Raw genomic sequence first — 13,922 nt, forward strand, 5'->3', positions numbered from 1 at the left:
GGCATTTGCCACCATCCATGAGTCAGTATAGAGATAGAGCACTGGCCACTTTTCTCGGTCAGCAATGTCTAAAGCCAGCTGGATGGCCTTTACTTCTGCAAATTGGCTCGATTCACCTTCCCTTCAGCAGTTTCTACAACTTGTCGTATAGGACTCCATACAGCAGCTTTCCACCTCTGATGCTTTCCCACAACACGACAGGACCCATCGGTGAACAGGGCATATTGCTCCTCATTTTCTGGTAGTTCATTATACATTGGGGCCTCCTCAGCACGCGTCACCTCCTCCTCTGGCGATATTCCAAAGTCTTTGCCCTCTGGCCAATCCATGATCACTTCCAGGATTCCTGGGTGACTGGGGTTTCCTATTCGAGCCCGTTGTGTGATTAGTGCGACCAGGAATGTCACAAATGTCATGTTGTCATTTAGAAATGATTCAGGATACTTGAATTTTGGCTCCAGATCATCTTCTCCCAAAGTCATGAACCTAGACTGCTTGGATAATTGAATTTTTTTTGTTAGGTTTGAACAGGAGGACATAAGGCATAAATCAGTCAAGTAATACAATTTATCAGGTGTCACTGCTACTTCTGTCTTATTTAGAGCTGTATTCCTTAGCTACAGGCTAGACTAGAGAATTACTATAAATATATGTGTTTTATTAGAATCTCTCTTTTAAGGCAAATTAATTGAACTCAGCTGGGAATGTTGCAGTCTTCAAGAAGTATCAGGCCAATCAAAGTCTCATTACAGGCTTTTGTAAAGGCAGATATTTTCTCCTGTACTGGTCAGGGCAGGTGACTTTCATGTTAACATGTCTCCGAACAGGATTAATTTCTTATGGAGTTGTTAGACTATTCCAATTCGACCAAAAAGTTTTAAAAAATTACTTAGAAATTATCAAATCATCTTGGTTTAGATCAGATTTATGTAACTTAATTAGACTTTTTTTTTTCTGTTATACGTGCTTGCTAAGTATAATGGAATAAGTCAGTCAGCAGCAAAGCAGCGCTAATTTCTCTGTAATTTTGCCCATACTGAACAAAGCATAAGCACTTAAAATGAGAGAATAGTCTTCTGTTTAGATGTCAGTTCATATCTTCTGTCTTCCCTGGTCTTAGAAGTTGATGGTTATTTTGTCCACAAAATCCCTGTGACTGCTTTTACTGAAGTTTTTGCAGTACTTCTTGTTACTTGTGGAAATTTTTGCTTTAGGGAAGAACAGCTGCCTGTTTAAAATTGTACTGGGATTAAGTATTTAAATTCCCTTTTCTAGCCTCAGTGTGCAGCAGTTTATTAATTGAGTACGACTTCTAAACAGCTGAAAATAAGTCTGTTGGTAAACTGCAAGCAGAATTCATACATTTGAGTTGTTCACAGGGCTTTAAATCAGCCATAGGCTTTCTGAGAATGATTTAGTTTAAAACATTTGAATGATGAACCTGTCATAAAGGCCAGATCTGGATTTGATTCACAGCTGCTCTGTCTGTCTTTGGAAAACTATTCATTAGTTCACTGATGATGCTATGACTGATCATTCTTTTGCAGATTTCACAATTATTTCTGTAGATAGGTTTTAAATAAGGAGAGCTTAGGTGTTGTTTTAGCCACTAGACTTTTGCTGTTACCAAGCCAAGGGCATTGGCCCTTGCATTCTCTTTTAGTCCGATATTTTCATCTTGGGGGACAATAAGCTGAGAAATACAGAAGGCTTAATGTTGTTTTCTGTTGGGAGGCACAATCTGGTTTCTGTTCTTGGAGGTGGATGTGGAGCAACCAGAAAGTAACCCAAATCGCAAACAGAGATGGCAAGCAAGAAAACCACAATTTAATGAGAGAAGTAGGAGTTTTCATAGTTCCGTGCCATTTCATCTGAAAGATTACAATGCTTTTATATTTATACCTTCTCCTATCAAATTTGATGTAAACTGTGATACAGATAGGACTCTGTTCTGTATAGCCACTTACTTTCTGAAGAAGTTTTTCTTGAAGAAATTCTACAGTGTAATCTTTTGGTTAGTTTTGCATTACCCCCTCTGCTCCTCATCCCTGCCACCACCTCAGTTAATAAACAGGACTTCTTAGCTGAAGGACTCAATGATTCTTATTCTCCACCCATTTTCCATAGCTTAACAAGTTACTACACATCAGTTGGCCAAAGAAGGAAAGGGGTGATTGGACTTTGCATTTGCAACAAAGTCTTTGCATGGACAGTTACAAGAGCTCTGCAGACATGTAATAATTAGACCATGAGTCCTCTTTTTTATATGTATATTTATATATATGTGTATATATGTGTGTATGTATGTATCTGTGCACATGATTTATTGGGTTGTCCTCATGCTGGTATTATGCTAGGCAAATTCACCCTAAAGATTCATACTCCATATTGGCTTTTCAAAATAGCATGTGAAAGTATCGATATTCTAATTCTAAAAACTTGTTAGGGGGGTGCCTTTGTTAAATATTAGCTATATAGGATATTGAACAACTTTTACTTAAAAGAGACTGTATGATCTGCGTTGTAACACAGTGAAAATGCCTCAGAAGCACAAGGTCCTGAGACTGAAGGGGTTTGTTACAGAATGCTGGCTCATTAATTTTCAACTATGTCTTCCTTTCTCTTAGATTTCTTCTCTAGTATCTATCTATTTTATATTGTGTTTGCTGCTATGTTTATATCCAGTCATTTTGTTCAGGTCACACTTTTTTTTGCATTGTCTATGAAGGAGATATTTACAGTTTTTGTAGAAATGCAGAGACTGCATTGATGGGATACTTACAAAGAGTGAGTTTTTTGTCATTGCCAAAGGTGCTCTTTAGAGTTTTGTGTTCAGAGAGGCAGCCGTTCTGTGCCTTGCCATCTTCTGAAAGAAATAATCATTCTTTTCCTTAATGTATCTGAAAGAGACGACCACCTGCTTAGTTTCTCTCCCCCCATCTTCAGAGGCCTAAACTCTTATAATACTCAAGAAAGATCCTTAAAATAATCTATAAAACAGATTTATAATCCATCTGTTCACGGTGTTCTCCTTTTACAAGAAGTTGCAACTAACTTCTGAATACAATCAGCAAAGGAGATTTTAGGTGTGGAAAGTATAAATATGCAAGAATAATAGCAAAATAGTCATGTCTTGAATAATCAGTCAAATCTCCTCCTTAACAGAGGAAATGGATCATGTTTACTTTTCATAAGAGTACAGGTAAAAGTAAAGCTGTAGTCGAGAGTTAACTATTTCTACTTTTTTTTTTTTCCATTGTACTTAAATATCACTGAATCATTTAGGTTGGAAGGAACCTCTTGAAATCATCTAGTCCAATCCCCCTGCTCGATCAGGGTCACCTAGTACTGGTTGCCCTTGGACCTTGTAAAGTTGAGTTTTTAATATCTCCACAGATGGAGACTACACAACCTCTAAGGGCAACCTGTTCCAGTATTTGACCATACTCACAGTAAAAAGGTGTTTTTTTGTGTTCAGATGGAATTTTGTGTGTTTTAATTTGTGCCTATTGCCTCTTGTCCTGTTGGTGGGTACTACTGAGAAGAGCCTGGGTCCCTCTTCTTTATTTCCTCTATCAGGTATTTATACACATTGATGAGATCCCCTGAGCCTTTTCTTTTTTAGGTTGAACTGTCCCAGCTCTCTCAGCCTCTTCTCATATGAAGGGGGCTCCAGGCCCTTAATCATCCTTTGGCCCTGCCCTGATTTGCTTCAGTAAGTCCATATCTTTCTTGTACTGGGGAGCCCAGAATGGGGCCCAGCACTCCAAATGGGATCTCACCAATGCTGAGTAGAGGGGAAGGATCACCTCCTTTGACCTACTGGCAAGGCTCTTCCCGATGCAGCCCAGGAAGCTGTTATCCTTCTTTGCCACAAGGGCACATTGCTGGCTCACAGTCAGCTTGCTGTCCACCAGGACCTCAAGATCCTTCTCTGCAGAGCTGCTTTCTAGATGGTTGGCCTCAAACTACTGTTGCATGGGGTCGTTCCTCCCCAGATGCAGGACTTTGCATTTCCCCTTGTTGAACTCCATGGGGTTCCTCTCTGCCTAGTCAAAGTGCGACACAACCTTCTGGTGTATCAGCCACTCTTCCCAGTTTTGTATCATCAGCAAACTTGTCCAGGTCATTAATGAAGGTGTTAAACAGGATTTGACCCAGTACTGACCCCTGGCGTATATCACTAGTGGCTTTCCTGCAGCTGGACTTTGTATGACTGATCACAACCCCCTGGGCCCACTTGTTCAGCCAGTTTTCAATCCATTGCATTGTCCACTTATCTAGCCCATACTTTGTTGACTTGTCTATCAGGAAGTTATGGGAGACAGTGTCAAAACCCTTACTAAAGTTGAGATAAGTAACATCCACTGTTCTCCCCTCATCCATGAACCTAGTCACCTCATTGTAGAAGTCTATAAGGTTGTTCAAGGAATATATAGTACTGTACTTCCAGAAGGTAAACTGATTTTGTTATTTTTAATGTCATTAGTGTCATAATGTTAATTTTTTAATGTGCAGTTTCTGTCTGAAGATAAAATTCTAGAAGCCCCTCTATGAACACTGTATGAATTACTGTAAAACTGAGAAAAGACTGCTCCTTGTAATAAATTTTTTTAATGCTTTGGAAAGAAGAAAACACAGGGGAACACTCACTGCAGACCAAACTCCACTCTGAAAAGATTCTTTAGTATATTATTCTGTTTCAGAGCTAAAGAACCTCAGAGCTTTCCCTTAGAAGATTCCCCTCCCCACTCCCCAATTTAAATCGCAATAAATCTAATATCATAATGGCAAATAGGGTCACACATTTTTCTTAGGACTGGAAAAGCTACACCTGTCCTGCAAAAATGTCTTCAAAACAACCTAGTATTGATATGAAGTGATGCACACTGCAGTGTTTTATGAAGAAAATGATTGGCAATCTGGTCTGATTAACACTTTTTCCATTGTTTGTGTTGCTGTTAATAACTAAAAGAAACTTAATTTGAAATTTTGGTATAAAAAAATACTCTTATTTTGGTCTCACAGCTCACTGCGTGCATAAGCTGGGCATTTCCAGGCCCAAAGTGATACAAAATTGCAAAAAAAAGGCTCTTACAGAGCTGGAAAGTGGACCTGTATTCATAACTCCCATACTGTTTCTCTGTACTTGCTCCCTTTTTGGATTTGAATGTATGTCATGTTTCTTGAAATGCTGCTTTTAATATCTGTGTAATAGAATCTGGCTCAGCAGGAGACAAATAGTTACCCTCTATAATCACTGAAAGGTTTTACCCATTTTTAGTCATTTTTATATTGCTGCTCTGCTGTTTTCTTATTAATTTCAACAGTTTCTTATTACAAGTATTTCTGTGTCACTGCATCATCATTCCAATATTGCCAGTTGTTATCAAGTGTGGAATAAAAATATGCAAAGTCTCATCTGCTTTGGGATGATTGTGAATGTACTCCTCAGGGCAGAACTTAGCAGCATTACTAATGCCATACGCACAGGTAGAAATGGGGCATAATTGTTTCAGTACTGGACACCACGAATGAGGGATTCCTCCATTCTGGTTATCCAGAGTACTGGTCCTGTTCTGTCCAGGACTCATGTTGGGCAGGCTTTACACAGTATTACTTGTAGCTGTTTTCAGTACGTGATTCAGTACATCTTCTGTTTCTTTAGTTCCATTTGGTAACTCCCACAGTGCCTGTGCTTGTCGGTAGGGCATAAAACAATTTCTTAAGAATAAAAGTTTGTGCTGCAGTTCAAGCTGCAAACAATCCCCTGCATTTCTCCACTGTTGATGATACCATTCATCTGTACTTACAGTAGCAATACTGAAGCTCTAGCATAGGCAGGCAGCCACATTCTCTGCTGTTTTAAGTACCATTCACAGGACCTTCTCTCATCACAAGTACTTAAATAAGTGCTTGTAATAAAAGCAGCAGTTAGCGGTCCATCGATCGTAGAGTTTCCAGTGATGCTAGCACTGGGGAAGGTGAACTGCTTTGGCAACAGTAGGAAATCCCAGTAGTGTTGCTGGAGATGCTTAGTAATGTTGCTTAGAGGTAATGCTACAGCTCAAGAGTGAGTTCGATGTGGTGCTGAGTACAGTTGAGGGAGTCTTTTTCCATGCAGGACCAAGCCTGAAGGCGACAAAGATACTCAAACTAACCACAGATTATTAGAACTTCATGCGGGGCTACATCCCGGCATATTGGTTGTATGCTGTGAACAAGATTCTGTGTGTTCCCCTTTCACTGATAAATAGTGGACTTCAGCCTCCGTCACTGTTTAATCTAATGCCTTTTCTCAGCACTAAACTCACTTAGAAAAGATGTTTTCCACTTGCCAGATGGTTATTTTAACTAGGAACTATTCTATTGTGTGTGTCTCCAAAAGGCTGATTTCCATAGCTTATATGCGGTTTAGAACACTTAACTCAGTGGAAAATAAACTGTTTTTAAAGTGGCAAAACATTGGTCTTCCCAAAAGGGCAGTCTAACTAGATTTTGTGGAATTACTGCTGTACACTGTCTAAAGTCTGACTATGGTTAGGATAAGTACAGTGCATTGCTTTCTAGGACACCCATGAGCCTTTGGGCACAGCAAGCACTACTGGAGGCAGACTGGGTAGATCAAGGGAGCAGAGCCCTGCAGTAGGACCAGGGGAACTGGCTCGATGAGTGGTCACAGGCAGCTCAGTCCTGTCTTCTGTGCAACCTTCTTCCTCTAAAACAGAGGCAATAACACCTATGTAATGTATTTGGAGATTTTCTGATGACAATTCCTGTGCAAGAGAGAGAATTTTTATCATCCTCAGGTGGAGTAAAATGACTCCGGTAGTTCAGTCATTACCAAGTCCAATGCAGCTGTAAAGCTTTAACTAAAGAGTTGGATCCAAGTCTTCACTGTAGTTCTGTGCAAGTGATTATGAAATTTTTATTATGGAAGAGATTCTTGAGATGAAACTAGGGTTTGGATTGTGAGACTAAAGAACAAGACCCTCCTGGTCATATTACTATTAGAAGCCTAGGAGTAAATTTGAAGAGGAAAATGTTGTTTTGGGGTGAGATACTGTTTTAATTCAGTATTGTTTTTTTCAATCCTTATTTTATTAGGGTTGTCAGGCGATTTCTTGCGCTCTGGACGATACTCTGCTCATACCATCAATGGTGCCTGGTCACCCTGGTCTCCATGGTCTCAGTGCAGTCGTGACTGCAGTAGAGGCATACGGAATCGCAAACGGGTCTGCAGCAATCCTGAGCCCAAGTACGGGGGACTTCCTTGCCTCGGCCCATCTCTAGAGTACCAGGAATGCAACATTTTGCCTTGTCCAGGTAAGAGTCAACTGAAATGAGGGAAGCATGTGAAAATAACATAACTCATCTTCAAGGCTATATTTTGCAATAGTTGTTTTTTTTTTTAGTTGGTGGGTTTGGGGTTTGTTTAAGTTTTGAATAAACTACAGCTCAAATTTACTTTTATAATATAAGTGGATTTGACTAAGATTCCCAAGTCATGTCAGTCAGTTTATCATCAACAGTATTAACAGCTATGTCTTTTTTCACTTGTGAGACTGTAAAAATATAATTTTAATAAGTAAACTTACAAGAGGAAAAAGCCATAAGAAACCTGGCAAGACATGAGAAATCTGGCCTAATCTTTATTTAAACTCAAAATACCATTTGCATCACAGTTGCCATTGAATCTGTGCTAGCTTTTGAGTGTGGAGCAGCAAATAAAAAATAAAAAACCTCCAGCAAATAAGGTTCAGAACTGATCACCAAACTAGACGGTAACTCAAGTAGGCCATAAAGATTGTTCTTGGAATCTTGAGCTTCTCCTTCACTGAAAGTTGTTTTAAGATTCTATAAAAAGGATTACAAGTAGAATATATGTTTTCAAGAACCTACTTTGGGTTATAAATCATTGCTGTATCTTAGACATTTGGGGAAAAAAAAATCTTGGTTTCAATCACCTCTCACCCTTCATAAAACAGACATCCAAATTCAAAGGCTTTTGAGTTTTGCAGAGGCTTTGTGGAAAAAGAAAGGGGAAGGATATAGGAGAACACATGAAGAAAAGAAAGAGCAATTGGAGTAGGAGGAAAGAATTCAAGGTAAGAAATGATAGAGAGGAAGAAGGATAATGACTGAGAGACCCAGTTCTTTCCAGTATCAACAAGTAAATTTAGAAATAAGCTTTCATACATCTTTAATTGTATTAATTATATATAACAGTGCTTCATATTTTATTATTGAAGTCTTGGAGCTTTTGGCATTCATTCAAGTGTGGACATGGAGGATTACTCTGGCAATATACATATTACATATGTATATTACTATAGTAAAACATACGTGTGTGTGTATTTATCTATGTCTATATATATCTATACGGTTACAAGTTAAAACTGTGTTCCCTAAATCATGGATATGTTTTTTTTCAATTTGAGTATTTTGTCCAATCTTGTCATTGCAGTGCATTCCCTAAGCTTTGTAAGCCCTTTGACAGTCACTGTCCATTCTTTGCATTAGAATCTAAGCAGTAGATCTGTGCAGAAGACAGGGCTTCCCTTTCAGGAGGACACAGTTTCTTGAAAAACATGCTTCCATCTTGAATTGAACCTAAGTAATATGTTTTGGCAGATATCCCACAAACCCAGCAGCTCTGTGAGTGTTCTTGGCTGCTCAGTGAAAGTGAACTTCTCTGCAGTTTTATGACTAATGGGAACAGTAGGATTGCTTGGCAACTTGAATGCCTCAGGCAGCCCCCTGAGGCATTCAAGCCTCCAGCTCTCCTGCTGGTGGGGCAGATCCAAAGGGAATTTATGTTGGGGATCCCTGCTTCACTCTGGGTGAATGCCCATTGAGCCATTGAGGTTCTGAAAAAGGCGCTTGGGCACAAGGAGCCAGCACTTTCTGGTGAAATTTTCTTGTTGCATCCAAGGAGGAGAAAAGTAGCTTTAGATGCTCATTGTGTAGCTTCTCTATCTGCCAGTGTCATCATCTGATGAGATCAAGGGAAGAGATTATATGTCTTTCTGAGCTTAGAGGCATGATCAGTGAAGGGTGGCCATGTTTTCTACACTAAGCAGCATGAGAGAGAGGTGAAAGGGAATCAGCAGAGAACCAACAGTTGTCAGAGAATTATAAAATTGTGGCCCAAATCTTCTCCACATTTGCACAGCCCTAGTGCATGCTCTAATTCATTAGTTCCCAAACTGTGATCATAACGCCTTGCTTTTCTTGAATAATAAAATTATAAACAATTCTGTTTCATGTGGCTGCACTGTTCATCCGTGAAAAATTTTGAAGGTTGACAGTAATGCATTAGGTCAAAGATTTAGGAGACCATTGTACTAACATGTGCAAGCCTTCCCAGGGATGCACGCAGTAGGTGAAGCAATCTAGAACGTAGCACATCCTCATCGGTTCCTTCTTCCCTTGCAAAGGGAATCCCTCCATGAGACACTGCCTTCAGCTTTCTTTGAAGCAGGTGAGTGGTGTAGTAATAGCTAACAGCTCTGCTCACAAGCTTTAAGATATCTGATTGTATTACTATACTGTAGTAACTGAAGTGCATTCATTAAATGGGCCCAGATTATCTGTAAAACAGGGCCAGATTTGTTGTTCATCTCTTGCTGTTGACTCTTAAATTAAATGCTGTCTTGAATTTTGTTGGATTTTTTCAAAGTTAAAATAAGTTAAAGGTTTTCAGAAGTGTTATTTTTAATTAGCTCTGCAGCTAGTACACTGTTTTTTGAAGGAAATTGTTCCAACCAGTAAAACACAGTTATGCAGACATATGTTTGATGTAGAGTCCCTTGTTGTTTATGAGTTAGCCAATACCCAAAACTAAAATACATGAAGTTGTAAGGAAGAACTTGAAATTGTGCTTTATATAAAAATTATTCCCTCTTTTGCTGTCTCTGAATTTGAAAATATTTTTAAAGATCAGTTGGTATAAAGTGTGGTGGGCCTTTCTGAAGCAAAAAGGGGTGTCCTAATATATCTAATAACTTTCTTCCGAGGCAAGTTTCATTTTTCTTTTTAGTGCAAAGCAAATTTGAATAAATATGTAGAGCTTGAATGAAGTATTTAGATGTATGATAGCCTGCGAGGAATCACAAAGTTCCTCAGCTACAGAACTACTGTTTGCCAGTAATTAAGAAGAAATGTAAGGGGCTAAGTCAGATCTCAGATAAATCTGAAGGGAAAACATTGCAAGCGGTAGATGTAATTGATTATTTTTTTTTCTTTAAGACATGGGAGAGTAAAAAATGATTGCAGAATAATGCTTATCCATAAATTAGACCTGATTATAAATTTGTAGAAAGGGGATAATTTTTTATTAGAGAAGCATAGTGATGAAATTGAATTCTCTCCATTTTTAATGAAAGTCACAGAAAGTTAAATTGGTGGGTAAACATGAACATCTATTAGGTTGACATTCATGAGACCTCATCAGGAAAGGGGAGACATAAACAATACGTGGGTGAAGCGACTTTGCTCCAGGCCCACACGTACAAATGTGGCAGACACCACAGTAGGGGCACAGAGGAGAGCAGCCAGGAAGAGAAACCATGTTTGGATCAATTTTCAGCCTTCTTGTTAACCACTATACTAGGGACTGGATTTCATTTCCTGGGTGTTTATATTTAGGACAGCTATACAAACTCATTCTTACCCTAGCTATCTAAGTGAGTTTCTAAAATGTCCCTGGTTAGGCTTTGATCACACAACCCTTGCAGATGTTCATGAGAAAGGTTGGTGTAGGTGCAAATCTTACGGTATTGACTATACCCTCCTCACATAGATGAGGCTGTAGACAAGATGCGGGGACTGAGTAGGAGTAAACTTCAGGCCCTTCTTGCCACTGTGAGCATCGAGGAGAAAAACAGGGACTGCACAGTTCACTGTTGCCCATGTGAGTAAGTGAGGTGCAGACAGAAAGGCTAAGGAATGTGAGGAGACTCTGTTCTGACCTCGACCCAAAAGTACTGCCCATAGTACTAGAAATAAAAATGCAACAGAGAAGAATTTGATGCTTTCTAAGATTTACCTGAGCTCCCTCGGGGTAAGGACAGCTTCACATGCTCCATGCTGGCACAGAACTATTTAGTGACAGTCCAGTCCAGTCAATAGCCTTTCAGAAATATTCCGGTTAGTAGGAAGGGGTGAGATGGCAGCCATAAAGAAGCCTTCCTGCTAGTGTAGGCTCAGGTTCTGCTGTGCTCCCTGCTTATTGCAGACAGGATCAACCCCTTATGATGTAAACTGGTGAGAAAGATGAGTGATGGAGAAATATACTGAGCGATACTTAACTCATGCTGAAAGTCAATAGGACTTTGTGCTTCTAAATCAATTAATCTGGGCTCAGCGTCATCCTGGAAGATGCTAAGTGCTCTGAAGGATTGACACAATGGAAAAGCCCATGGAGCAATCACTGAATGTCCAAGGATCTCTTGTCTGGTTAAGTGTCTTGCAGCATAGTTTTAAATATACTCATTAATATATTAATAGCCAGTAATTTATGGCTAAATGTGCTGCAGGATCCCAGAACTTCAAAAAAAATACTGAAACCATCTAGAACCTGCCTTCAGCAGCTACTGTTAAATCTTTCTTGAGCCTGCAGGGGAGAGAGAAACAGTGAAATTTTTCCCACAGCTTGTAGGAAAGTAAATGGTCTGCTGACATGCGGATTGATAGCAGTCACTGGGCAGATTACTTTTGTTCATAGTATTTGAAGACTGAATATGTAATAGTAAATTGAACAGTGCCAGAAAATTGCCAGAAATTGTACCCAGGCCCAGGAATATGATTTGTCTGTATTGTGCAAGTTTTAGAATGATCCCTCATACAATTTTGCTTTCGACTAACTAGCAGTCTCCCAAATAATCTGCAGAAATAGTTTGGGAGTCAGTGTAGTATAAAGCCTGTTCCCAATACTCAGTTTCCACGTGGCCAAACTGCTCTGAGGGGTAGGATAGGAGAATTTGCACTATTGTCTTGCACTAGCAGATTATGCTTTGGCCCTGTACTCAGCCCCTTTTTTATGGCTCAGAGATGTGGTGAATAGAGTTGAGCTGGCAAGCACTGAACAGCCTCAATAGCTCTGGAAAGGATCTGTGAATACTCACTGACATTTTTTTCTTTCAGTTACTAATATGTGGTCAATATGAAAAGAAAGGAGTCTACAATCAGACACATTAGGGGTTTGTTACCCTTGGGGACTTGCGAGATATTTACATTATGAAGATGTAAATAGATGATGAAGAAAAGCATTGTTTGAATGGTAAATTCTGCAAATTTACCAAAATTACAGGAATTTACTAACTAGAAGATCTGTTTGCCTGAATATAATAATAACCAAATGTAAGGATTTCTGTCCTAGTTCACAATATTACATGTCTCTTCAGTTATTACTATAGGAAAAGACAACTTTTTCTTCATTTTTGTTTTGTTTTATTTCTTGTTGCTTTCTCTTTTATTCTTTTGCACATGGAGACACTTGACCAATGTGCCTTAATTGGAAGTTTAAAGCTTAGCTACGTAAGCGCCATTGCATAGCATGAGCTACATGAATTTCTATTCCCTTTACTTCACAGAGCATAGTGGTGGATCAGAGGGACAGGACAGTTGCCATCTCTTAGATTTCAAATTCTGATACTTCCTGACAATATTTCAGGATTTTACCAGTTTCAAATTTTTATTATAGTAGTTTTAGTTTGGTTTAGTTACGACATTTTGGCTGAGAAGAACTGAATAAATTCATATATCACTAAATGTGCTAATAACAATAAAGAATTTCAGATATACAAAACTCCCTGAAAGACTGTTTAAGTTACTTATGCATCCCCTACAGCCAGTTATTGCTTGTTGTTTTCTTCATTACTGCTTTTATTTTTTTTGCTCCTATATTTTTTTTTCCTTGCAGTCGTACTTATCATAGAATCATAGAATCATTAAGGTTGGAAAAGACCTCTAAGATCATCGAGTCCGACCATCAACCCAACACCACCATGCCCACTAAACCATGTCCCTAAGCGCCTCATCTACACGTCTTTTAAATACCTCCAGGGATGGTGACTCAACCACTTCCCTGGGCAGCCTCTTCCAATGTTTCACCACTCTTTCAGTAAAGAAATTTTTCCTCACGTCCAATCTAAACCTCCCCTGGTGCAACTTGAGGCCATTTCCTCTTGTCCTATCGCTAGTTACTTGGGAGAAGAGACCGACACCCACCTCGCTACAACCTCCTTTCAGGTAGTTGTAGAGAGCGATGAGGTCTCCCCTCAGCCTCCTTTTCTCCAGGCTAAACAACCCCAGCTCCCTCAGCCGCTCCTCATAAGACTTGTTCTCCAGACCCCTCACCAGCCTCGTTGCCCTTCTCTGGACACACTCCAGCACCTCGACGTCCTTCTTGTAGTGAGGGGCCCAAAACTGAACACAAAGGAAACATACTTTCCACAAGGAAACAGAAATATATTTAAAGGAATGGACAAAATTTATCCCGCAGTAACTTCCTAAATCAGGGGGAAAAAATTGCTCCGATCCAATAAATCTTGTCTCTGAGGCTGCTGAAGTCTGTCTCTTCCCATGCATTGATCTCTCTAGGCTGCTTCTGTAGCCAGTGAGGAGAGGGCTAAACTGCCCTTTGGAAGCAACCATTGCTTTTTTAAGAGTCTCAGCTACAGATTTAAACCTGGGTTGATCCTTAGATTTTGATGTTCTTTCCTTAGAAACATTTGTTTGCCTTCTGTGTTTCTGCACTGCACTATGTTGACTGTTTCATCCAGCATTGCTTTTGTGAATAAAAGGTAACTGTAGCATCACAGAAACAAGACTTTGCCTTTGCAAACTATGATGTAAAAATTGCTCTTTCCCACACTGAAACATATGCAGCAATATCCCACAGGATTAGGAAAAAGTAA

The 13,922-nt window shown here is 39.5% G+C and overlaps 1 protein-coding gene across 1 annotated transcript in view; it reads left to right on the forward strand.

Annotated features, from left to right (window-relative positions):
- The window catches only part of SEMA5A (sema domain, seven thrombospondin repeats (type 1 and type 1-like), transmembrane domain (TM) and short cytoplasmic domain, (semaphorin) 5A), a 274,858-nt gene that overhangs the window by 239,603 nt on the left and 21,333 nt on the right, over positions 1 to 13,922 (forward strand). The window contains exon 17 of the mRNA XM_009321911.1: positions 7,108 to 7,326. Within this exon, the coding sequence (XP_009320186.1) occupies positions 7,108 to 7,326 (219 nt within the window). The remainder of the gene's footprint in view (positions 1 to 7,107; positions 7,327 to 13,922) is intronic.

Source organism: Pygoscelis adeliae, unplaced genomic scaffold (genome assembly GCF_000699105.1).
Source record: "Pygoscelis adeliae isolate BGI_AS28 unplaced genomic scaffold, ASM69910v1 Scaffold144, whole genome shotgun sequence".
NCBI classification, from domain to species: Eukaryota; Metazoa; Chordata; class Aves; order Sphenisciformes; family Spheniscidae; genus Pygoscelis; species Pygoscelis adeliae.